At 43.5% G+C, this 27,144-nt stretch overlaps 1 protein-coding gene across 1 annotated transcript in view; it reads right to left on the bottom strand.

The window, feature by feature from the left end:
* rttn (rotatin) overlaps window positions 1-27,144 on the bottom strand; it is a 61,517-nt gene that overhangs the window by 8,417 nt on the left and 25,956 nt on the right. The window contains exons 27-44 of the mRNA XM_056299097.1: window positions 23,456-23,622; window positions 22,449-22,668; window positions 21,299-21,427; window positions 20,429-20,539; window positions 14,195-14,353; window positions 8,351-8,428; window positions 7,897-8,098; window positions 7,616-7,713; window positions 7,441-7,528; window positions 6,856-7,057; window positions 6,426-6,516; window positions 5,813-5,963; window positions 5,428-5,565; window positions 4,525-4,727; window positions 4,206-4,311; window positions 3,818-3,915; window positions 3,480-3,557; window positions 1,104-1,230 (exon numbers count right to left, since the gene is read on the bottom strand). Of these exons, the coding sequence (XP_056155072.1) occupies window positions 1,104-1,230; window positions 3,480-3,557; window positions 3,818-3,915; window positions 4,206-4,311; window positions 4,525-4,727; window positions 5,428-5,565; window positions 5,813-5,963; window positions 6,426-6,516; window positions 6,856-7,057; window positions 7,441-7,528; window positions 7,616-7,713; window positions 7,897-8,098; window positions 8,351-8,428; window positions 14,195-14,353; window positions 20,429-20,539; window positions 21,299-21,427; window positions 22,449-22,668; window positions 23,456-23,622 (2,446 nt within the window). The remainder of the gene's footprint in view (window positions 1-1,103; window positions 1,231-3,479; window positions 3,558-3,817; window positions 3,916-4,205; window positions 4,312-4,524; window positions 4,728-5,427; window positions 5,566-5,812; window positions 5,964-6,425; window positions 6,517-6,855; window positions 7,058-7,440; window positions 7,529-7,615; window positions 7,714-7,896; window positions 8,099-8,350; window positions 8,429-14,194; window positions 14,354-20,428; window positions 20,540-21,298; window positions 21,428-22,448; window positions 22,669-23,455; window positions 23,623-27,144) is intronic.

Here is a 27,144-nt window from a genome sequence, read left to right as displayed (position 1 = left end):
TGTAAGTTGGTACAGTAGTCGGGGCTAGATTAGATCGGCGTTACAGATAAAACAATCAGACTCAAGCTGGCGGTGTCAGCCTGGTCTGAAATGAATGAAGTAGGCTTGAGATGAAACATCCATTAGATGTTTGGTGGAACGCTAACTCCCAGGGGGGATGATGGCAGGCTGGGGGCGGATGGTGTGATACTGAGCCTGGCTACACGCAGCCTTATAACACAACCTGCTGTTCGGTTAACCTTTCGTGAACTACAGTTACTGACTTCAGTGATTTGATTTATAGTACTTCTTAGCATGAGGCTATGGGGCAATGAAGAAAGCGGGTTCAGATCACGTCACACACGCCCACTCAGGCGCAGATGCATTGCGCTACGCTTATACAAACATACAGAAGCACACATCCAAGCCCACACTCACACAGCACACACGCACAAAGACAAGAGTAGAAATGTTCACAGGTATAGTATTAGAGATTTCTACACCACCCATCTCTCTCACACACACACACACACACACGAACACAAAATGCACGAAAGAAACCAGGAACCAGTTGTAATGGTTGAGGTTTGTTATGGTTTCTTCTATATTTTCAATTTCTTCTATCATCACAAGTCTAGCGTCTTTGTTATTTATTTATTTTGGTGATATGTTTGGAGTTTTGATTCCCAAACATACAGACACTCACATAATGGAATACCAATGTTTCAGAATGCACAAAGGTGCTTTGTTAATCCCCATGGCATCTCCTACTGGTTTGTAGGCCAAAGACCAGTAGCCATACATACAGTGAAGCAGCCAGGCAGCCTGGCCCCTGGGTCGGCACACTGTGTCTATTGTAAAGGGCAGGCTGGCTGGTGCTGGTCATATACAGTGGGACAGAATGTTGCTCACTGGTCACCGGGAAGGACAATGAACCTCTTAGAAGGGAGTGTGTATGACTCAGTCGGATCACGGACCGCAGACAGAGGCAATGGGCAGGCACGAGCCAGGCACAGTGCCTGGAGAAACACACACACACACACACACACACACACACACACACACACACACACACACACACACATAAAGACAAACAGACAGAGAGACACCACACAAATACAGACCTGCGGCGCAGTTGGCTGTGAAGACACACAGAAGCTCCAGAGCTGCCTCCATGGTGGGATCGTCCAATAAGAGCCAAGGCCAAAGAGCATGGAGTGCTGACGTTAGGCGAGCATCAATAGCCACAGCCTACACACCAAAACACACATGCATAAACACATAACGCCCACATGCACAGACATGTACATACATGGAAACAGGCTAACACCGGTGCACACAACCACACATGGTGAGCATAATAACGTACACTGGGGGAAACCCTGATTTACACAATTATACAAACACAGATAATGACAACCAGCACAAAATTCCACAATATTTTGTAAGAGTACAGAAACAAGACTACGTGAAAACCTAGTATATGGCTGGACCGTGTATGGTCAATGTTCAAAATTGTGGCCATTTTGTTACAGGGATAGTTAGTGGTAGTGTCTATAATGTGAATTCCTGGATATCAAATGTTCATCTGCAATTTTCTGTAGTGGTCCCAGTAATATTTGTTGTTAAAGTGCACTGAAGTAACATATCACATGGCATGGTTAAGCTCTGCTCGAGTAAGAAAAAAAAAAGGTTATAAATGCAGTTGTAAGAACAACTTCCTACTCATTACTTCGGATGTTTGATTTGAAAGAGAACTAAATGTAATTGTAAGTATACCTATTCTAATTATTTGTGAACCCCCCCTCTCCTCATTCATCCGTTTCTATCTGCAGATGTCTCGTTTTTCTAAGACTCACTCTGTATTGACAGGCGAATGCACATGCACGCCTGGCATGACGATGCCTTCGCCTAGCTACAATCACTACCGCCATGATCACCGGAGGGTCTGGGCATGACACTCCTTATTAATGCGCTTCCGTTACCAGCTACTCTCTGAAGATACTGTGGCTGTTAGCGCTGGTGTTTGTGAATTGGACTTTTTCTTTGCAATGAGATTCATTTGCATAGAAAGGGGCCAATTTGGGGCACCCGGGTAGAGTAGCGGTCCATTCCGTTGCCTACCAACACGGGGCTCACCGGTTCGAATCTCCATGTTACCTCCGGCTTGGTCGGGCATCCCTACAGACCTAATTGGCCATGTCTGCGGGTGGGAAGCCGGATGTGGGAATGTGTCCTGGTTGCTGCACTAGCGCCTCCTCTGGTCGGTCGGGGCGCCTGTTCAGGGGGGAGGGGGAACTGGGGTGAATAGCGTGATCCTCCCATGCGTTACGCCCCCTGGCGAAACTCCTCACTGTCAGGTGAAAAGAAGCGTCTGGTGACTCCACATGTATCGGAGGAGGCATGTGGTAGTCTGCAGCCCTACCCAGACTGGCAGACAGGGTGGAGCAGTGATCAGGATGGCTCGGAAGAGTGGGGTAATTGGCCGGATCAACTGAGGAAAAAAAAAAAGGGGGAAAAAATCCAGAAAAAAAGAAAGGGGCCTATATGCATGTCTGCATACAATACATGATGGCCTGTCCACGGTGTCTCCCCGCCTGCCACCCAATGACTGCTGGGATAGGCTCCAGCATCCCCGCAACCCTGAGAGCAGGATAAGAGGTGTGGATAATAGATGGATGTATGCATATTGCCAAATTTAAATACGTGCAAATAGCACCAGAGCTCCGAGACACGATATGCTTGACACCGCAGTAAGGGGTGCATTTCACCCTTTACAGATGCTTTGAGAATTACACGGTTTCTTTTTGTCTTATTTGTCAAGTCAAGTCTGGGCGCACACACTTCCGATGGGCTCACGGTCTCACCATCCCACTTCTGACACCAATCTAGCGAATTCGGGGGGCAGCCGGGAACCGCCGCAGCTGTACAGGTTTGGTGGCCACAAAAGCAACACAGTGTTTTTGTGAATTCACCAATGAGTGTTTTGACAGAGAGATTGTTATTTGGGGGTGCTTCAACAGTGTGCTCTCCCTCATGCCTCTCATGCTCAGTCGACCAATTGTGTAACTTCAGTGACTTTGTTGGTCACCTGATCCAGCGGCCCAATCGTGTCAAACTGATCACTCAGTCAGTCACTCAAAACATGATCAGTCAATCACGCTAATGTAGTCGCTCAGTCCATCAGGGACAATCGTGTTTGTAGGGCTGGCTTGCTGGTAGGTCCAGCCAAAAATACACAGCAGGGTAAACACTAAAATACAGTCCCCCTAATGTATATATTCACAGACAACAGTGACAGAAGAAATGGACATTTGGAAAATGAATATCAGTTAATATGCTGCACAAATTTTCCATAATAAGGAAGCTAAACTAGCTGAGATGTTAGCAGGGCCATATGCATTTGGGTAAAACTAATGTCAGACATAGTACTGATGCAATGGGGTTTCATTAAAAGCCAATTAGCAAAGGGTAAAGAAAAGGCAGATGCAGAGGCTCACTTTGCATTCACTGTTGTGGTAAAGGGTGTTCCGCAGTATCTCCATGGTCAGCTTGACTTCTTTTAAGCGGGCCTCCTCCTAACAGCACAGAATCACATGCTGGCATGAACAAAGGCCGATATGTGTAACGGTCATATCAAAAAACACCATCTCACAAGCCCAGAAAAAGATTTAAGAAACAGTACGATTTCTGTCTGCTGAGAACTGTTATAGATTTATCGAAAAACGTGTTCCTCTTGAAAAGAGACTGTGACTCTACCCAATGGAAAAAATAGCATGGAATTGATGACACTGTAAATATCTACACAGCCCCATCCTAATCCAGCCCACACTCCCACCTTCTTGCGGTGAGCAGCCTTGCCTGGTCGCACCGACTCCAGGTGGAGCTGGGAGTGACTCTGCTTCAACTGCTCCACACAGCTGTCTATGAGACCAGCTGGAGCACACAGACAGAGAGAAGGTTAGTACCAGAAAACGGGATAAGATGATTCAGAAATCATTTCGTCAACTCTACATGCTTGGAAGAGAGTTCGCAAATTCAAATATATCAGAATGCACAAAAGGTGTCAAAGTGTGAATATATACACAGTGGGTTTCTCCAAAATAAAACGCTATGGTTATGACAATAAATTCCAACCATCAGAAACAGGTCAGTGACTCATTTAGGGTCTTGAGATGGTTCTTTAAACCAGACAGTATTCTCTAGGATGAAGCTCAGTAAGTTACCTTTGGATGCGTGGTTCTGGGCAGTGGGACTGCAGGCTAACAGTGCCATCAGAGCTCTGGATGTCAGCCTCTTCATAGCGTCCTGAGATGACCTCTTTTCAAAACTCTGACATTTCAAAACCCATGAGGAACACAGTCATAATTTCCCAAATACAGAAATAAAAATCCCGAATATTGCCACAAACAATTTTTGCCTCCTTGTCAAAAGTACATTGACGGAGGTTGTCCTGCCCAAAAATGTATATAAAAAGCTGTTACATTGATATTATGAGACTTTGGGTAAAATGAGGGAGTTCATAAGTCACAGCAGATGTGTTACCTGCAACAGTAATTCACAGAGGTTGCCGGCCACTGGGCCCTTCACGATGTCAGACATTGTTGTCACATGCTCAGAGGTCGAGGTATCCACCTCTGCGCAGCGTGTCTTTACCTCCTCTGAGAACACAACGCAGAGAAACTGTAGCGCCATCATGTGGAGGTGGGGGTCAGCGAACTTCTCATGCACACAGACAGTTATTGTCCCTGCAGTAAGCAAAGTCACATTGGGGGAAAAGAAATAGAATGGATTGAAGAATGGTTTTATTTCTATGAATGGAAGAAAGATACATGTTCAATTGCGGGCAAATAGAATACCAAGTCCCTCTCGTAAATCCCTTGACAGCTTGATATCCATTCATGCCTCAGGCACTCCACACTACAGAAAAGGCACTGGTGAAGGATACACTAATCATTAGTAAGTGAATGGCTGGTGTGTATGCATGTGCACACGCACCCTACCACCCACCTACACACACACACACACACACACACACACACACACTTACAGTCCACACATCTGTTCAGTGTATAAAAAGCCACATGCATACAGACTAACGTTAACAATGATGTGTGATTATGACAATGTTTTTGTTCTGTGCTGGGATTAAGGCTGCACAATTTACTGCAATCACAATGATTCATCATGGTTATTGGATATAACGATTTGAAATGAACGCAATGACAACGAAATGAAACAAAATAGATGTGATAAGACTGTATCTTATATCAATACCCTACCTATATTAATTCCAACTGAAATGAAATGTTGCAATACTGCTGATATGAGTATTAGCTAACTACGGTAGCTAACATTGTGGCACATGATATACGTGACAGTGAAGTACTATCCTAAATTCTTTGCTCTGCTCACCCCCTCTAGTAGGTGGGTGGTGGATCTTTGTACCTGTGAATTTCTGCCAGCGTCTTCCCAGTGCGGTGGAGACGGATGGGTATGCCGCTGAGCTGTACCCCCTCACCAGAGTAGCCAGGAGCGTAAACACGTCTGCCCAGCATGCACACACCGTGTCCTGGGTACCTGTATCTGAGCAGAGAAACAGGGAGTCACAAATAATTTCCATACATGAAAGATCTACAAGATTGGGATGAATGACTTCAGCTACACTGAACGAAGCCATCAGCAGTGGCAGTCAGACATGTTTCCTTGGAACGTCTAAAAGTGTTTATGAAAACAGTCCACATTTTAGGAATGATTGAAATAACACCATTGCTGGTAGTACCTGGTTCAAATGAAATTAATGTTTCTGTGTGGATTTAAGTTTGAAATGTACCCAAGTCTTTTATATTCAACGTTAGCAGAGTCACCGCAGTGGTCAGCAGTTGTTTCAAGAAGCTTATTTGACCAATCAACTGCTGGCTGACGGTGACACATGACCACAGCAACTTGAAGAAGCTGGACAGGAATTGAAGTGAGGTGAGGGCCTACAGAGGAAAACAAATGCACCCACACATTTATGCAGACACAAATGAGTATACATAAGAACAAAATCAAAAACACATTTTGCGTGCACCCACAAAAACGTATCTAGTGTTTGTGGAAATGAAAAGTACATGCTTTCAATAGAGAGGCTACTCCTATCTGAAGCAAAAATTTAAAGTGACTCTAAAAAAATAAATTTATTTACTTTTTATTTATTTAGTCGCGCCCCCCCCCCCCCCCCCAGTTGCTTAAATGAAAGCCTGCTTTGAATCTAAGCTTGTTAAGTTTCTCTCAAGGGCAATATTCTACCCACACAAACTTGTGGAGGTGCCATCAGACAACCTTCCACGACAGTGAAATTGACACTGCACCAACCCTCGGGTTTTGCTAGTGAGTCACAAAAGCTTACAAGTTGACAGGGGGGGGAAAATTGACACTTAGGCACTCTTCATAATGTGCCTCACCTGGCTCTTGATTTCTTCTCTCTCTCCCTGCAAGGTGTTGAGAGTCCTCAGCTCGCACAGACATTTCTCAATGAGGCCAGCATCTACCAGACTGCAGAAGACATAAAGACGGCTGTGTGAGAGGGTGCTGTGTGTGGTCTGTATAGATTTTAAAGGAAACCTGGCACCGCTGGATATCATAAAAAGTCGAAAGATATTTTCTTTTTCAACTAAGTTATGAACAGGTTTTCAATCTTACGTATCAGGAGAAATGCATTTCAGATCCTCACCAAAAAGATTCTCACTAACAATAATATTGTACAATGTGCTTAATGCATTTCTGAAGTTGTCAAATAAAATTTGCTAATATTAATCCACAGTAGTGTTTCAGCGGTTTGAGGGTTTTAAATCAACCATTTGCATGTATTTGGTCTGGAGTTAGCCCTTTTACCTGGCCAGCGACTGCAGGAGTTGGCTGTGTCGGAGAGCAGCGAGGGTGAAATCTGGCAGAACAGCCAACAGGTTGGTCAGCAACCCACAGTGGGCGGTCAGGAGGTCAGGAGTTACCATGACAACAGAGCCCACCGCAGAGGGCTCGCCCTGTCGGGAATCCTGGGAGATGACTGAGTCGCTGGTGTCCGTGTCACTCTGGCCTTTGGAACATATGGACAGACAGTATATTGCATCTTTCCTGCAATTCACACACATTGTGAAATAGATTTCCATCTATTGCTGGAGCTGCTATGACCATACGATGAAAACATCAAACTGAGACAAAACAGTGAAAAACACTGTTTACATTTGTGACAGCCTATTAACGATAGGTATGTAAATATACAAATATATGAGAGAACTGCATTTCACAGTAATCAATGGATGATTAAATGGAAAACAGTTTGAAAAATAATGTCAAGGTTTTACACAGTTTGAAACTGAACTGTGTTCCTACAAAGAGACTATTACTGTGACTGCAGAGTAAGCATGGATTCACAAATACACAAACACATGCTCCCTCCTACATTCTCTCTGTCTGTACCTTGAGCCGTAAGTCTGCTGGCAGGTGTATCTTCTGTAGGAACCACTGGGGAGAGTGCTGTTGGGGTATGTGGGCTCGAACCCCTAATCTGCAAAGAACAAAGTGACACTCAGTCTAACTTAATTTAGCATTTATGTGTGTTGTGCATCTGTGAGTGTGCGTGTGTGTTGCTTACCAAGGTGCTAGAGGTGGAAAGGGAACTAGAAGCTCTGCCAGGGTTGATAATGGGTACAGGGGGAACGCTCTGCCAAAACGTCAGAGAGTTCTCTGAATCTAGACAAATGTTTAGACATGATTTAATGCACCTAGTATCCATGAGACAGAGGAAGGAAAGTCTCATCATTAAATTCCTTATTATAAACAAACTTGTCTATGTATTTTTCAGACTGGAGATGGCAAATGAACATAGGCAAAGAGTGAAACATTTATTTTATGATACATATAAGGGAGGCCTACCCTCCAAGGTGCCCTCCTGTGAACTAGCGTTGTTGGTGGTGGCATGAGCAAAGGGCTGCATGTGGAAGGTGTGCCTGCCACGGTAGCAAACGGAGGCGGAGAAAGCCACGTGCTGGAAGTAATGGCAGTGGTAGAGCAGAGCCTGGAGGGCTGGCAGACCTACCAGAGACACTCCAGATACTTCATCATGGACACATGGGTTCTGGGGCAGGAGGGAGGGAGTAGGTCAGGAGGATTAAATTATTACTATAGGACTTCCAGAGTTCTGACAGCAGTAAGAGTAGATGTGGGAGAAGAGAAGTGAGGGAAAAGATAGGGTATAGAGTATAACTCAAAGGCTTTCTAAGAGAAGAATATTGCACAATGAGAGAGAGAAAGAGAGAAAGACAGAGAGAGAGAGACTATTCTAATCCAGTCTATTAAAGGCTTTAAACTGGCTGGCAGGGCCACTGACCTGCCAAGGGGAGTCCTTGGCCTCCTCCGCATTGGCAGGCATGGGCATCACCAGGAGGTTTTGCAGGATAAATGCTGCCTGGACACACAAACACAAACATCCAAAAAGAAAGAAGCCTGGCCATCAGCAACACTGCCATCTGCCTGCACTTGGCTGGTAATACATGAAAGTCTGGAAACCTTTTCCAACTGTATCTGAGTGCCTTGCTACCTCATTAAATTAGTAGGCCAATGTAATTTGCCTTCCTGTCTCATTTATAAATACATGACCTATGCAAATAAGCAGACTTTTCTTTAACAAAAAAAAAGTACAATCAGGGCCATGGTAGAAGAATTACTTTGCCTCTTCTGTCTGTTTCACATATTCTAGACCTACAAAACAGTAATATTGATAACAATCAAAACAATATTGAAAATAACAATATCTAAAAAATACAGCTTCTATAGAAACTGTGTGGGCTAGCTGCAAGCAACTGTAAAGCCTTATTTTGATCGACTGGTCCAAAACTTAGTAGGAATGTACTAAATTGGGTGTTTGGCAAGTTAAGGAAGTTAGGTAACGTTAGTCCAATAACAAGCCGAGTTAGAAATTTAAGTACCATAGGCCACGCCCACTGTGTCCTATTAAGTAATTTCAACCAGTTACAGTATTTTGAATACTTGGCCACATAGCATGTGTAACAATTTCATGACATTTGGTCAATCCAACTATGAGATAAAACAATAATAATAATAATGGCATCTCCATTGGGTTGGTTGTACTGCTTTTGCATTCTAAACAACTGTGCCAAGTTTCATAATAATCAATCAGTCAGTCAAGGAGTTATAACCATTTTCCTATTGGGCCAGACATTCTTTCATCTTCCATCCATCCATTTTCCAAGCCGTTTATCCTCATCAGGGTCGCGGGGTGCTGTAGCCGATCCCAGCATTCACTGGGTGGAAGGTGGGGAAACAGCCTGGACAGGCCGCCAGTCTGTCACAGGGCCGACACATTCACACCTAGGGACAATTTAGTAAGTCTGATTCACCTGACCTACATGTCTTTGGACTGTGGTAGGAAACTGGAGCACCTGGAGGAAACCCACGCAGACATGGGAAGAACATGCAAACTCCACACAGAGGAATTAATAATATATTAATATTATATTAATTTAATAACAAGGTGGCGCAGTGGTTAGCACAGTCGCCTCACAGCAAAAAGGTCCTGGGTTCGAGCCCTGGGGTAGTCCAACCTTGGGGGTCATGCTCTGTGTGGAGTTTGTATGTTCTCCCTGTGTCTGCGTGGGTTTCCTCCGGGGGCTCCAGTTTCCCTCCACAGTCCAAAGACAGGCAGGTCAGGTGAATCGGTCATACTAAATTGTCCCTAGATATGAATGTGTGTGGGTGTGTGTGTATGTCAGCCCTGTGATGGTCTGGCGGCCTGTCCAGGGTGTCTCCCTGCGTGCTGCCCAATGGCTGCTGGGATAGGCTCCAGCATCCCTGCAACCCTGAGAGCAGGATAAGCGGTTCATATAATGGATGGATGGATTAATTTAGTAACATAATTGTTGGTTCCTCACTATCAAGGATGTGCACATCCTCATCCTTGAAAGAGGATCTTTCATCTTTCTTGACGAATATCTAGATAAAGATAATCCGTAAATTGAGTTTTAAAGAGCTTGGTCCACACATAGTTCTGATCCAGTTTGGTGCTAATCATCAGAATACAAATCAAAATGGAAGAATTTTTTTGAGGCGGACTTTGGTGGTCCTGAATATGTGAACCAAATTTGGACTTACAGGGTGGGAGATATGACCTTTTAAAATTTGAAAATTTGGATATTTAACTATTGTACCACCACATGGTTGACTGGGAAAAATGTATGGTCTGAATTCTCATGTTATTGTTTCATATACATATCTGCAAGTCTATGGAGGGGGCTAGAGAAGATGATTGTCTAGAGATAGCCAAACTTTTCACTATTCTTTCCTACAAGAAAAAAAAAGTAAATTATTTCAAAAACCATAAAAGATAATACAAATGCTGACTGATGCCCTTCCAATCCAATAGCAGCTGAACATTCCAAAGTTTTTAGATCAGGGAAGCAAACTCATCAGGGTTGAACAAGGTGACAAAGATGCAAACCCTCTAGGGGGGTCCACCCTCTGCCCTCCCCCCAGCAGTAGCCCCCCTGGGAAGAATGTTTTTTAATATCAGCTTTAAAATATGGATTTACATTCGATTTTAGCATGAGGTTATAGGGGGAAACACCCTAAAATTAATTTAATCTTAATGCTACAAAAGTAATGGATGGGGGACATCAGTTCAAGGCACTTAAATAAATAAACAGTCAAGAGAGTGCAGAGCCAGGTTCAAAATTGTATTAAAGTAAATTGCATCCACTAAACAAAGTTCATCAAACAAAACAAAAACACAATATGCACAACAATTGACAAATCAAATGTAAAACACAGCTTATGTTGTATTTTGTTAGACAGAGAGAGAGAGAGAGAGAGAGAGAGAGAGAGAGAGAGAGAGAGAGAGAGAGAGAGAGAGAGAGAGAGTGGGTGACGGCACCTATTGCTATTGTTTGATATCATAATCATTGTTGTTGTTGCTGTTATTACAATCATTGTTATGTTGTGCTGTTTTACATGCTTTGGCAATATGTACAAAAACTTATGTCATACCAATAAAGCACATATTGAATTGAACTGAATTGAGAGAGAGAGAGAGAGAGAGAGAGAGAGAGAGAGAGAGAGAGAGAGAGAGAGAGAGAGAGAGAGAGAGAGAGAGAGAGAAAGTCATTACTTCTTTTTGGCCTGGACACAGAGAAAGAGAGAGAGAGGGAGAAATAGAGAGACTGTCACTTCGTCTTTTTGGCCTGGACACAGAGAAAGAGAGAAAGAGAGAGAGAGAGAGAGAGAGAGAGAGAGAGAGAGAGAGAGAGAGAGAGAGAGAGAGACGGTGCTTATTTCTTCTTTTTGGCCTGTACTAGAGTCTCAAGTGCCTGCTTTTGCAGCGTGCTTGAGCCTGGCCCTTTTTTCATCCTTGGCTGTAGCCCTCTTGTGCTCCTGAGCATTCTGATTAACTATATCATAAGTCATGTAGATCCATTTTAGCTAAATGTCTAGACTGTTGTCTCATGAATTAGTCTCATATTCCAAAACAAATCCAAACGCAAACTGTTTAATTATGCCGTGGTTATGACAGTATTAGCCTTGCTAATATTATCTTAGCATAAAGAAAATGAAACTGTCAGAGGCTGATGTTAACGTTAAGTTGGCACTTTTGCTGAGGAGCACAAGTTATGTTGTAGTCATTGGAAAAATTGTAACGTTAAACGATTAGTCCCATCAGTAACGTTATACAAGTGGAATTTGGATTAAGTACGCTAGCTAATGTTAGACTCCATGGAAATAACACGCTACATCCAAATTGTGATGGCTAACGTTCGCTAAATCAAAACAACGCAACCTTATCGGACTAATTAACAGTCGTAAGCTTGACATATCGTCATATAAGCCAATTAAGGACGTAATAACGGTATTGTAAGAGATTCTTAACTTAAGGCATGCGGGCAGTCAAAAACCAACCTCCTTTCTTTTTGACAACTCAGAAAATGTGGTTCTCTTAACCCAGCCACTAGGGATGCACAAGGCGGTGCATTCTTAGTGCCGGTCTCAAGCCTATATAAATGGGGAGGGTTGCATCAGGAAGGGCATCCGGTGAAAAACCTTTGCCAAATCAAATGTGGATCATAAATCAGATTTCCACACCAGATCAGTTGAGGTCCGGGTTCCCAATGGCTGCCACCGATACTGTTGGCTAGCAGGGTGACGGTGGAAACTATGCTACTGTTGGGCGAAGCAGAGGGGAAAGGCATGTCCAGTGGTCGCAGGTGAGGAGGAAGGATAGGAGTGTGGAGATGAGAGTCCGCACTTTTAATGTTGGCACTATGACTGGTAAAGGGAGAAAATTGGCTGATATGATGGAGAGAAGGAAGGTAGAAATACTGAGTGTGCAAGAGACCAGGTTGAAGGGGATTATGGCCAGGAGCATAGGAGGTGGGTTCAAACTCTTCTACCATGGTGTGGATAGGAAGAGAAATGGGGTAGGGGTAATCCTGAAGGAAGAGTATGTCAAGAGTGTATTGGAGGTGAAAACGGTGTCAGACAGAGTGATTAGTATGAAGCTGGAAATCGAAGGCATGATGATGAATGTCATCAGCACATTATGCCCCGCAAGTTCGGTGTGAGATGGAAGAGAAAGAAGAATTCTGGAGTGACTCCGATGAAGTGGTGGAGAGTGTACCAAACGAGGAGAGAGTGGTGATTGGAGTGGACTTCTATGGGCATGTCGGTGAAGGTGACAGAGGTGATGAGGTGATAGAGGAATGTGGAAGGACAGATAGTGGTGGATTTTGCAAAAAGGATGGTAACGGCTGTGGTGAATATGTATTTCAAGAAGAGGGAGGAACACAGGGTGACATATAAGAGTGGAGGAAAGTGCACACAGATGGACTATTATCTTATGAAGGAGGTGCAATCTGAAAGAGATTGGAGACTGCAAGGTGGTGACAGAGGAGAATGTAGCTAGGCAGCATCGGATGGTGGCCTATAGGATGATTTTGGAGATCATGAGGAGGAAGAGAGTGAATCTATCTGGCACGATAAGATACCTATCTGGCACAACGGCTTATACTATAAAATCATCCAAAGTAGCGTAGGGGGTAAAGTGTTTGACATAATGAAATCTATATTTGGAAAATAAGTGCAGAGTAAAACTTGGCAACAAAAGAACAGAATACTTCACTCAAGGGTGAGGGGTGAGATAAGGCTGCAGTTTGAGTCCAACCCTGTTCAATATCTACATCAATGAGTTAGCGGTGTTACTGGAACAATCTGCAGCTCCTGGCCTCACCCTAAACAACAGAGAAGTTAAATTATTGATCTATGCAGATGACCCAGTGCTGCTGTCACCCACAGAACAGGGTCTACAGCAGCATCTGGACCTGCTAGAGAAATACTGTCAGAACTGGGCCCTGGCAGTAAATTCAAAAAAGACAAAAATGATGATCTTCCAGAAGAAGCCCAGGTGTCAGGAAAGTAGACACCTATTTACTCTAGGTAACACCGCCCTAGAGCACACGTTAAATTATGATGACCTGGGACTGAGGGTCAGTGCCCCAGGAAGCTTTGGTCTGGCAGTGTATGCAAGAGAGAGCCTGAAGAGCTTTCCGATGCAATAAAAAGAAATTCTATAAAACAGACGTCCCAATTAAAATCTGGTCCAAAATCTTTGACAGTGTCATCCTGCCCATTGCAGTATATGGAAGTGAAGTATGGGGTCCACTCAGTCAGCAAGACTACACTAGATGGGACAAACATCCAATAGAAGCCCTGCATGCAGAATTCTGTCAAAAACTGCTGAGTGGACGCCCTGAGGCGGGTGCGCATACGTCCCCAGCGCTACACGGTCCTCCTTGAGGACGAGGAAACTTGGGGGGGGGGGGGAGGTAATGTAGCGCTGACACACACACACATACAAACACACGCACATATGGGGACTTGGAGGGGTTTTTGTTTTCGAAGGGGAGGTTGGGCATGGAGAGAGAGAGAGAGAGAGAGAGAGAGAGAGAGAGAGAGAGAGAGAGAGAGAGAGAGAGAGAGACGTCGGTAGAAAATAAAAGTTGTTGTTTTGCTGCCGAACTGAAATCTTTGTCTCCGTTTGTCGCTGGCACACAACACTACAATCGGTAGCGTTGCGTGCTACTATTTGTAATAATAATAATAATAATGAGAAGAAAAAGAAGTATGGAAAAAAGAGAAGAAGGAGAGGTCGGAGTGTGTTTCACTTTACCTCTCTGCGGACCATGCTGCTTTCCTGCTGATCCAGGAGGATGTTGAGCAGTGTGCCCCATAGCCCCCCGCTGATGTTCTGGCAGCTGGCACACAGAGCCTGGCATCCACTAGGTACTGAGGACAGAGCTGAACCCAGCCCCAGGCTGGCAAACCTTACCTGTGAGAAGGGTGGGGTGTTGGGGGGTAGTGTTAAGGACAGGAGGGAGGAGAGATGAGGAGAGGAAATTAGTCAAGATGAAAATACTAAGGAAGGAGGGAGTGAGAGGGCAGGAACATTGGAAAGAGGGAGTAAAGAGGTGTGTGTGTGTGTGTGTGTGTGTGTGTGTGTGTGTGTGTGTGTGTGTGTGTGTGTGTGTGTGTGTGTGTGTGATTGAATCAAAGCTGAAGGGTGTGTGCACATCAGCAGATTAAAACGTGATGGAAACCTGACATTGCAAATGTCCCCAAAATCACAGGGAACTTTTCTATGTAATTTTAAATATGGACATCATTGGGCTGGTTATTTAGGCAGCCAGCTTAGCATTTACATTGATGATGGCTATGACTATGACAGATCCTATCAGCGAGGGAGCCACGCAGTTTGACTTTTGCGGGAACTTACGTTTGCAGACAAAGAGAGAATTTGGGGTGACTGGCTTTTTGTGTTCTTTCTTTGTTCCGTTTGTGAACATCCTTGGCTCCTATGGCTCTTCATTTTGTCCCAAAAGTCAACAGTCTTGAAACTTTATTTTCATGACAGAAAGAGTTTGCAGAGCCCTGTGATGGCCTGGCGGCCTGTCCAGGGTGTCTCCCTGCCTGCCGCCCAATGACTGCTGGAATAGACTCCAGCATCCCTGTGACCCCGAGAGCAGGATGAGCGGTTAAGAGAATGGATGGATGGAAGAGTTTGCAGAGGGGAGTGGAATACAGAATGAAGAACAGTATAGTGCAGGGTTCCCCAGTTAGTTTTCCCCAAGGACCAAATCATGTCATGCATACCAAGCAAAGGGCTAAAATGTCCAGGTTTTTTTTCCCCCATTGTGCCAGCAAAAGTTGTTTTATGTGCAGATGTTGTTGTTGCTGCTATTACGATTATTATGAGAATTATTATTTTTATTATCATCATTAATAATGATCATCATCATCAATCATGATATTAGTAGTAGTAGTACAATGTTAGTTTCACTTAGCAGACGCTTTTATCCAAATCAACGTACACCTGAGAGTTAGTACAACACAAGCAAGGATCTAGTCAGGAGGTGACAATGCAAGTAAGTGCCAAAAAACTCGGTTCAAGTCCGATAGGACATAAGGGTCAACAGGCAGTGCACAAAGGCAATGCATAGGGTGCATAAAAGCATTTTTTTTCTTTTTAAATATTAATACCATCAGGTGTGGAGGTGTTCGAGAAAGAGCTGGATCTTTGACTTCTTCTTAAAGATGGAGAGGGACTCAGCGGATCAAATGGAGTTTGGTAACTTGTTCCACCACCAGGGAACTACAGAAGAGAAGAATCTAGCTAGTGACTTAGGGCCCTGTTGTGTCGTAAGTGCTAGACGGCCTTTCATTAGCAGAGCATAGTGAGCAGGACTGAGTGTAGACCTGAATGAGGGAGTTCAGGTAGGCGGGACCCATTTTAGTAGTAGTAGTATGGTATTAGTAGTAGTAGTGGTGATGGTAGTAGTAATAATTTAGGCCTGGGATTCTCAAAGCCTGAGTTGAGGGTCACACAAGAAAAAAAGAAAGAAAAAAAAAGCACTCCTGGAACAAAATAAGTCCAAAACCAACCATTTAATTATGTACGAATGGACAAAAATAAATGGATGTTCATTTACCAACCAGCGCGTGAAGTGAGAGCGACGGGATGCGGCAATCCTTCTGATGTCGGACCTGTATTCTGTTGTGGCACGCCTGAGGCACTGGCCAAGATGTGCATTGGAGAGTCTGTTTCTTCATGGTTCTTGATTGAGTTCATTGAAGAAAACAATGACTCACATATGTATGTGGAGGGGGAAATTGTGAGATTTAGATGAGACATGATGTCACACAAAAAAAAAAAAGACCTATGCCATCATTTATTGTCACTTAAAAACCTCTGATATTCTTAGGCTTTTTGGCTCTGCAGGCTGGATAAAAATGACACAAGCTCATTGCGTAGGTTGCACACCCTCTCCAATATACGGCCTTTGCTCAGCCAGCAAACATGATCATTGTTTTAACTGCCATAAATATTATTTATGTCAGTATTTGATATATATTTTGTTTTCTCACATTATTTATATGATTTATTTTCGTTAATTTTGATTTTGTTTGTATTGGAGCTGCACGAGAACTGGGTCTGCAGTTTGTGTTGCACAGGGGACATATTTTGTTGTTGCACGTGATGTTTCCAAGTGGCACAGTTTTCCTCTATGAAGTCGACAGGTGTAAGAGGTTTTGTACTCCATTTAAAGTCGGGAGTTTTTATTTCTGTGTTCATTTCTTCGAAGATTCTATTTATTTATACTTAAGTGGACTCATTCCCTCGAGGTCGGTGCAGCCAGTGAGGTATGTTTATTTGTATTTTTGTTCGTCATTGTGCATATTTATATTATTGTTTTACAGCCTGTACTATGTGATAGTAATATGTTGTTGTTCTGTGCATTTTGTATCTTTAAAGTTTGACGGTGGATTTAAGGAAGAAAAGCGGTGTAGACAAATAAATCCATCTGTGGCAGAGAACTCATGGTCTGGTCTAATTCCTGGAGGGGGTGACAGTCAAACTTGGACCTGCTTGAACGTTCCCCGACCTGCTAGTGTCCAACAGCTCGTCAAGACGGGAATACAGATAAGGCACTGTTAAGCGTTAAGGACATACAAGTCAATCAGTTTTTTCACGAAAACGTCCAAAGTCAGACATTAAAGTTTATGTTTGAAGGGTGACACAAGGATTGGAAAAACTACAAGAGACTGTGTGAAGCCGAATAACATTAACAGTGTTTCATAAGATTTGAAGGGGGCATTGATGTAATTGATTTATTGGTACTTGGTCTATTGATCATTCATCATTTAACTGAAAGAAGAAAAGGAAAAAGGTTATTTATTTACGTGGGAAATGTGTGCATTTAAGTAAGCTGATGTTTTGAAGGAATGTTTGTACACATGGGTTTATACTTTTCTATGCAAGTTCATTTAAGTGTTGTCAGAAGGACCTTCGTCAGCTGTACGTGATTGTAATAATTTCAAGCCTTTATAATTGACCTTCCTATAAGGGTATTTTGAAAAGTGACCTAATTTAGTGTAACCAATTCACTCGAGTATTTTGTGAAAGTGTTTTTGTTAACTACACTGCTTATGCAAGACAAGTTAACTGACTACAAATAATTTCCAAATAATTTGAAATGTCACAAACAAGTGAGAGGACTCAGTGTGGAGCAGCTACCACAGAACAAGCTGCAGAGCCAGAGCAGACAGACGAGTCTAACATTGTACAACAAGCAGTACAGTTCAAAGCGGTAGAAGTGAAAGAGCCCGCACATTAACAGAAAATGGAACGGAATTGCAAAAAGGAAAAACACAAGGGCTCCTGTTTCGCTTTGACAGCATTTATGAACGCTGGAAAGCTTTAATTAAGGTGGCTAAAAAATCTATGATAAAACAGGATCCCAGTAACATCTTACAAGAACACATCAACACTATTCAAAAGGAATTTTCTGAACTAAATAGTGTTTATGATGATTATCGAAGAATTGATAGCCCAGCTCATGACATGCGCAGCAAGCTGGACAAGTGTACATCAATCATCAGCATTGTGGTAAAAAATGCTCAGTCTCAAATTCAAGGAACAAAGGAAGAGCTGGTTTGGCCTGATTCCAGCTCTGTGTTCGCATCTTCAACTTCTAGTATTTCACCTCCAGCCTCCAATTGTTCTAAGGCTAATTCCATTCGCTCTAATACATCGTCAGTCAAAAGACAAGAGGCTGCTGCCGAGTATGCATCTACAAAAGCTGTACTGCAGATTATGGCTGAGCAAGTGAGCCAACAAGAGAAACTGCAAAGACTTGAAGCTGAGAATAAGCAGATACTTGCAGAACAAGAATCAGCTGCATTAACTCGTCGTCTTCAAGCAGAAAAGGAAGAGACTGAACGTAGGATAGAAAAGGAGAGACAAAAGGCTGCTCTCTTAAAGGAACAGCAAGAAGAGAATGCTGCAAGACAAAGGTCTGTGGAAGATTTGAAAAGAGAGCTTGAGTGTTTGGAGGAGATGAGAAAGCTGAACGCAGCCAGAGCAAGGCTTCAAGTCTATGATGAAAATGAGTTCTATCCAGACCAAGAACTTAACCCACAGAACTCTGAACTTCCTACAATTGCACAAGCAAGTAATCAGGTGAACCCTGCGTATCAGCACACACAACCGCCAAAAAATGTGGCTCCAAGAAATGTGCTTCAAGATGACACAGGAGAGCGTGTAAAGGTTTTGGCTGAGGCTATATCAGGAAACGGACTACCCATACCAGAGCCTACAATCTTTTGTGGGGATCCACTCAAGTTTAATCACTGGAAGTCATCCTTTCAGACACTAATTGAGAGGAAAAATATTCCGACGACAGAGAAAATCTTCTTCCTTCAGAAATATGTTGGAGGAGCAGCTAAAGAGACCTTAGAAGGCCATTTTCTGAATGATTCAGAAGATTCATATTACTCAGCATGGGATCTGCTAAACGAACGATATGGTGAGCCTTTTGTGATTGCCAAAGCCTTCAGAGACAAATTACATACCTGGCCAAAAATAGGCTCAAGGGAGAGTGCTGATCTAAGAAAGTTTGTGGATTTTCTACACAGTTGTGAATCTGCCATGGCTCACAATGAGAGTCTAAATGTTCTCAATGATGGCATTGAGAATCAGACACTGACTGCCAAACTACCTGACTGGTTGAGTACCAGATGGAACCGAAAGGCCACGCTATACCAACTGGAATACCGGAGGTTCCCAAACTTCAGCTATTTTGTGACGTTCCTAACAATGGAAACTAGTATTGTGTGTAATCCTATAATGTCCTACCATGCACTACAGCAAAGTGAACCTTAGAAAGCCAAGGTTAAGAGTCAAAATGTAGTCGTCTCCAAGAAACAAACTGTAGGTGCCAAGATCTTCATGACCAACACCAATGAAAAGAACATAGTCATATGTGCGTTTTGTATCTTTAAAGTTTGACGGTGGATTTAAGGAAGAAAAGCAGTGTAGACAAATAAATCCATCTGTGGCAGAGAACTCATGGTCTGGTCTAATTCCTGGAGGGAGTGACACTTGTGTTCCGCTGACATTTCCTCCAGCAATGCTCTGAAAAGGCAATGTTGCAGACTAGAATGTTCACGAAGGAAATTTACTAGTCTCATCACAGTATCCATCGCCTCTTCCCCGCAGTTAATTGCACAACAGTGATTTGTGAATAATGCAATGAAATACTAAGAGCGCTGGGTTAATAGTGGCAAGCCTGCTTACTAAGCCCTTGTGTTGTCCCACCATTGACGGAGCTCCATCGGTGACAACGGACACAATTTTGCCCACATCCAAGCCATTCTTCTCAAAGAACTGTGTTAATTCATTAAAGATTGCTTCCCCAGTTGTGCGCCCTGGCAGAGGACGGAAACAAAGTAGCTCTTCCCAAAAGGTCTTCCGATCAAAAAATCTTGCAAACGGGTGTCTGGGTAGCATAGCGGTCTATTCCGTTGCCTACCAACACAGAGATCGCCGGTTCAAATCCCCGTGTTACCTCCGGCTTGGTCGGGCATCCCTACAGAAACAATTGGCCATGTCTGCGGGAGGGAAACCGGATGTGGTATCCAGTCAGATTTGAACCGACGGATAACCTGGTCAACTTTGCACTTTTTCGCACAGGCCATGTTCATGGTTTAGGACAGTTATCGGTTATCTGTGACGTAGCTGTTGAGAGGCTCTGTCTAGTCAAGGAACGTAGAAAGTGCGGAGTAAGTTTTATGTCTATGCACGTTCTACAGCATAGGTCAAGTGTACGGTGTGGGGTGAGGTCAAAACAAAGAGCATCACGTACTTTATTTCACATGTTGCACACTTTATTTCATGTGTTATGACAGGTGCGTTAGTGCCAATGGGTTGGCGCAGGCCAGACATTTGGCTCTCATGGGCCAAACCTGGCCTGCGGGCTGCTTATTGGGGTTCAGGGGTATACAGTGTGTTGTGCTTAGTGAATGTGTTACTGTGCATCTGTTACAATTCCTGCTATGCTGTCCTTACCTCAGGGTCTCGGTCCACCCATAGAGGGATGAGCCAGGCCAAGCCAAGCTGAGAGCCACCGGCCTCTTCAGACCCTGCTTCATGCCCCAAAGACCACTGATAAATGATGCTCTGAAAAAAAAAAAAACCAAAACAGATAGACAAACAGCCTCATGTAACTCTTCTTATCACCTTGGATTTAGAGCTGCATTGTTCCCCGTTTCTGTCTTGCATCCCTCTGTTTGTGTGTTTCAGTCAACCAAGAAATCTCTTGCAACTGTTCAAGAAAGATTCACAAAACAGAAACCCACACTGCTTTATGCAGTTGTGGGAAAATAACATCCGAGAAGGAAAAAACAAGCCACACTAAGTATAGATTGTGGTCACCAAGGGCCAATTATGAACTAAAATGTCAGATGTTGCACTATTGTCACTTCTTCTTCTTTCGGCTTGTTCCCTGTTTCCCAGGGGTCACCACAGTGGATTTTATAGTTTCCATCGGCACCCTGTGAGGACACAGCACCAATGACAGCCGTTGTTAACCTGTCTCTTGACCAATCTGGTATGGAACCTCGACCAATCTGGTATGGTCTTGTGAATCCGCATACTGATTTGGCAAAATTTTCCATCGGATGCCCTTCCTGACACAACCACTAACCCTATGGACGGGGGCACAGGTAAAGCGCTGGATGCCATCTCAGTATTCATGGACTTGTGCCCATGCCTGTCCATCCTTTTGCTAATCTAAGTGATTCTTAAACCCAGTTTTTACTACTTGTGTGCAAGTACATTTAATTGGTTTGATAGCTTGTATAAATCTAATTCACGATTTTAGCCAAAATGATGACAATCACATAGTTGCATGAGTGGTCAAGTACTGCTCACACTAACCTCGTCCTTGCTCTCAGACATCATTTCATGGGATAGGTGAAGCAAGCAGATGACAGCGTTCTTGGTCACACCCTTACCCATGAAGGACATGGAGTTGCCGCCCCACTCCACATAGAACGAGGAGATCACCTGTGTGAGGGAACCAAAATATGTGAAACTGGATTAAAGACTACATTGCATTCACTTGTTATTAATATCCACCCACCTACTCGGATTTTTTTCTTTACCCTTGAAATTATTTTTGGCATGTCTGAAAACCATTTTCATCAATCAGCGTGTCATCACAACATCTCTGGCTCTTGATTTCTGTTTCTCTCTCTTATTCGAGCGGATTACATTTGAAAACTGAACAGGAGTCAACAGAAATGAAATAATGATGCTGCGTGTTGTGTGAGTTTCTGCATGTAAATGAAGGCTAAATACAGCCGAGGCTAATTGTTTTGCTTTGATTTTCTTTTCGAGGTTGCAGAACTGCACTGTGATGAGAGGAAAAGCTAAGGCTGGGCTGAATGTTGGAGCCATAGCCCATAGTAGCCAGGGTGAGAGGAGAAACAAGCAGCAAATAAGAAAGAGAGAGATGGATCTAGCCACAAGTGATCGCCAGTTAAAGATATTAGTTTTGGTCTGGTTTTATGTCTTTGAAACATGCTCTTGTCTTCAAGACAAAACAAGCAAACAAAACAAAACAAACAAGGATGGCTATTGTGTAGGGAGGATGGTCTTTTCCACAAGTGTATTAATCCCTGAGAAAAAAAAAAAAGCAAAACAAAACCAACAAAACCAAAAAGGTTTGGACATCTATGTGCTTTTGACAGCCTGGAAATCTGGTTTATGTTGCATTTTCTGTTACGGACTTTTGAACAACAGACCAGATGGAACTGGCAAGGTTGATTATTCTCATCAGCAGCTTCACAGTGTGGCGTGCCTAATCAATGAGATTTTTACCTATTGTGATTCATGTCCCATAGCCATATTCGTCTCGATTTTAATTAATTCCACAGACAGTACCGTGCTTTTTGCTTTCATTCATTTCTGTAGGTATTCAGGCATTCTAGTTACTCGTGAGTGAGTAAGGGGGCACTGTATGCTTGCACACATAAATACAGAAACACACACTGCATATACCAAACACAAATAAACAGATGCACACCTCCAACAGTCCGCTTAGGTACTTTGAGCAGAGGGAGATAGGTTCCAGGTCTGGGCAGTGGAAGCTCCAGCCAGGCTGAGCTGTCAGGTTAACCATGCCCAGCAGAGTCCTCTCCAGGCTGGGGAGGCCATAGAAACGCGGGGCGTCGGACACCCGCAGGCTCTGGAGCAAGCGGACAGCCAGCTGGCTCTTGAAGGGGCCTGCCTGTACCAAACACAACCTGCAGAGGATGAGGGGGAGAGAGGGAGAGAGAGAGGCAAATGGACAAACAGGAAGGAAAGCAGACAAGCATGGTAGGTAGAGGAAAAAAAAAAAACCAAAACAGTGAGATGAGAGTGGTTATTTCGATCTCAAACCTGGAGCTATTTCATAATTTCCCCCATTATCTTTTACAGTCATAAACGACTAACTTGGTGGGAGGGATACCATCACAGGTGAGCCAAAACAAGAAAATTTCCCCAGTAGTTCAAAGAACACTTCCATCTTCCTTTCTGTCTCTGACAATATTCAACAATTTTGTAACCCCACAGGCAGGTCAAATAACATGACATCAGAGCAAACTCATCCTTGGCATACACACGCAGAGAAACAATCATGAAGCTAAAATTTATTTTTCATGGGGAAAAATCGATTCAACAGAAATGAAAAAAATATTCTCGCATACCAATAGAAGAGGGTGTTGGAATAAAAAGAAAATAAATCAATAGTACTTCCATAGCCTGAAGCTATTGCTGATGAGGCGATCAGTACTGTATATTTGGTGGGCAGACTTAAGACCAATTTTTGCTTAGTTTCAAAACGTTTTATTTTGCTACCACAGATGAATAATACACAGCTTTCTTCATTATGATAATTAACTTCATTTAAAACTTAAGAGCTATCATTATCACTAACTTGAGACCGGAAATTTTTTCCTCTAAATGCCTACAGGCTGTCTGATTGTTGTGAATTTCAAAAAACAAGCTTTGCGAGTGTGTGTGTGTGTGTGTCCCTTTACAGAAGCTTACCTGTCAGCTGTGTGTGCCAGGCAGTGGAGTATGGTGTTAAAGAAGCTGCTGAGCTCCCTCTGCAGTCTCTGGCTGACCTGGCTCCTCAGGCCCTCTGGCTCCCCCTGGCTCTGAACGGGGGTCTGGCTCTCCACACCAAGCAGTAACTCCAGGAGAGAGAGAGTCTCCTGGGAAGTTCGAAGGATGGATGCAAGGATGAGCGGGTGGACATACAAATAGAAGCAGCGAGAGCTGTCTGAAGAGACTACATAAACAACCTATTGATCATTTACTTTTTTTATTGACCAGAGAGCAGCTGATTCGGAGTGGATGGCCCACTGAGGCGTGAAGATGTTTCAAAGTGGACAGCGGACAAAGAACTCTACCTGCCCATCACTTCCTTTGTTTAAACTGAACACACTGACCACCAGATGATGGAAAGTGGACAGGGAGCATAAAGGGTGATTAAATGTCTGGAAGGGTAGGCAAGTAGACAGAAAAATGAGCTTGCACATACACTCACCGGCCACTTTATTAGGCACACCTGTCCAACTGCTCGTTAACGCAAATTTCTAATCAGCCAATCACATGGTAGCAACTCAATGCATTTAGGCATGTAGACATGGTCAAGACGATCTACTGCAGTTCAAACCGAGCATCAGAATGGGGAAGAAAGGTGATTTAAGTGACTTTGAACGTGGCATGGTTGTTGGTGCCAGATGGGCTGGTCTGAGTATTTCAGAAACTGCTGATCTACTGGGATTTTCACGCACAACCATCTCCAGGGTTTACAGAGAATGGTCCGAAAAAGAGAAAATATCCAGTGAGCGGCAGTTCTGTGGGCAAAAATGCCTTGTTGATGCCAGAGGTCAGAGGAGAATGGCCACACTGGTTCAAGCTGATAGAAAGGCAACAGTAACTCAAATAACCACTCATTACAACCGAGGTATGCAGAAGAGCATCTGAACGCACAACACGTCGAACCTTGAGGCAGATGGGCTACAGCAGCAGAAGACCACACCGGGTGCCACTCCTGTCAGCTAAGAACAGGAAACTGAGGCTACAATTTGCACAGGCTCACCAAAATTGGACAATAGAAGATTGGAAAAACGTTGCCTGGCCTGTTGAGTCTCGATTTCTGCTGCGACATTCGGATGGTAGGGTCAGAATTTGGCGTCAACAACATGAAAGCATGGATCCATCCTGCCTTGTATCAACGGTTCAGGCTGGTGGTGGTGGTGTAATGGTGTGAGGGATATTTTCTTGGCACACTTTGGGCCCCTTAGTACCAATTGAGCATCGTGTCAACGCCAAAGCCTACCTGAGTATTGTTGCTGACCATGTCCATCCCTTTATGACCACAGTGTTCCCATCTTCTGATGGCTACTTCCAGCAGGATAATGCGCCATGTCATAAAGCTCGAATCATCTCAGACTGGTTTCTTGAACATGACAATGAGTTCACTGTACCCAAAAGCCTCCACAGTCACCAGATCTCAATCCAATAGAGCACCTTTGGGATGTGGTGGACCGGGAGATTCGCATCATGGATGTGCAGCCGACAAATCTGCAGCAACTGCGTGATGCTATCATGTCAATATGGACCAAACTCTCTGAGGAATGTTTCCAGTACCTTGTTGAATCTATGCCACGAAGGATTAAGGCAGTTCTGAAGGCAAAAGGGGGTCCAACCCGGTACTAGCAAGGTGTACCTAATAAAGTGGCCAGTGAGTGTACACATGCCTGCAAGTTGCCCCCTCCTTAGCAGCCCCCCAATCTACACCCTGCAGAACAAGCCGCACATCCCGTTGCAGGGCACACGGCACAGCTAGTTAATGCAAGTGCGAAGAGACAGATGTTCCTGAAACAGCTCAGTAATTACAGAGACATGGGAGCAGAGCAGAGCTGCTCACCCCTACCAGGCATTCTACCCGAGTCTGCTTTAGCCGCCAGGGGAAGCCCTATTGTTTACACACACATTAATGAGAAAGCCAAGGTGAGACTGATTAAATCGTAAAAGTAGATCGTCGTGAGTCTTTCCCTCCTCAGGCAAAATAAGAATCCGGTTTCATTTTCGGAGCTCAGGAAATAATTTCTGCTGTAGGTCTGAGGCGGTGCACTATATCATTTCCTGCCATGATGAAATGAAAGTGTGGCTTGTCTGATGTTGTGCAATTTATTCAAGCTTCGACTAGCCATATATAACACTCTGTGTTGGATACAGAGGGAGATTAAATTGATTAAGATGTAACATACGCAAACATCTCAAATGTGCACACACAAGATGTGCAGCAATGTTTGTGGAGAGAGATGGGAAGAATGCAGTGGGAATCTACTTTGAAATCGTGCCCCGCAAAGCTAGTCACGATATAAAATAGCCAAGCTAAAGACAAGCCACCCTTTTGCTGAAAGTAGCGAGGTACACGACAAGCTACAAAGACAAATAGCCCAACTACGATGAAGCAACTTCTTCAAATTCTATCAGGAAAATCAGATATGACATTTAATTTTCTCCTGTAACTACTTAATTGTTCAAATATGAAATGCATATGCTTCGTACAGGGTATCCTGGAACAATCACTGTTAAGAAAAAAGACCAAGTGCCTTTGCCCTTTTTTCAATTTGTTAACCATTCTCAGTCCACCTTAATTTAGCCAGAGTATCACTTTAAATATCCATTATGTAAAAATGTGCGGTAATAAAGGATTCACTTTATTACACAAAGTAATAAATTGCTCAATTTATTACAAACATTAACTCTACATATTTTTTGTACACAGGATCTTGCAATAATAATACTTGGAGCATTGTTGCAGGAGCCTTAATGTGCAGGACGCAGATAGCTGTTTGCAACTACAATAACCATCAAAAGTTTAAGTTGTATCACAATCACATGAAGTTTTCATTTCAGATTTACAAATTGGAACAGACATCTGTGCATTTTTCTTGTAAGTTTGCACAGAACGTTAGAACCTTAACTTATAACATGCACCTTATTACACACATACAACTAATACTGGTGATTTATGCTCATATCTCTGTATGTTGCTGCTGTGTGGAGTCTGTGAACCAGGCCACGCACGCTGTAGCAGAGCTGTACGTGCACAGCATGTGAATTCTATACCAATCACAAGCATAGAAAACTGCTGCCAAACAGCGCGTGGTGGTAGAGAACAGCCTTTGTGCACTGTGATTTATTTGGTTTGCTGAATGTTCAAGTGTTAATGTCAAACAGTAAGCAGGGATGTAGTAGCATTTGGGTACATTACATCATTATTTGCCGGATAAAGTAGCTTGTTACTGGAAAAGCTACGTTATTGTGGAAATCGTGAACCTACTGTCACGCTGTTAAAAAATGTAAGTAAGCTGGTACTATCGCTACTTTTAGCAAGCCGCTCAACAGCAGTGCCAGAATGAATGTCTATAATACCTGCAGAGTTGAGGGCCAAGAAAAACACACAGGCGGTAGAGGGGCAGTAGGAAAGGCCAGTTTCCCTTCAACAGAAGGGATTTGAAAATCACTGAATTTAGGACTGGCGCTTGAGATGGCAAGAGCTTGAATAACGTCCATTTCCTCTTGGCTGACTATTTCCGTATAACTATTCTCTTGCCAAGCGAGTGATTTCACTTCCAGACTTCTGGATCAGTGAAGAAGAAAGCACTTGAATATCCTGTGTTTCTAATGCATTGTGATCACAGGCTTTGGCTCAA

The sequence above is a fragment of the Lampris incognitus genome, chromosome 19, assembly GCF_029633865.1.
Source record: "Lampris incognitus isolate fLamInc1 chromosome 19, fLamInc1.hap2, whole genome shotgun sequence".
In the NCBI taxonomy this organism is placed as follows: Eukaryota; Metazoa; Chordata; class Actinopteri; order Lampriformes; family Lampridae; genus Lampris; species Lampris incognitus.
The sequence above is the reverse complement of the archived record's forward strand: the minus strand, read 5'-3'. Positions and strand labels throughout refer to the sequence as shown.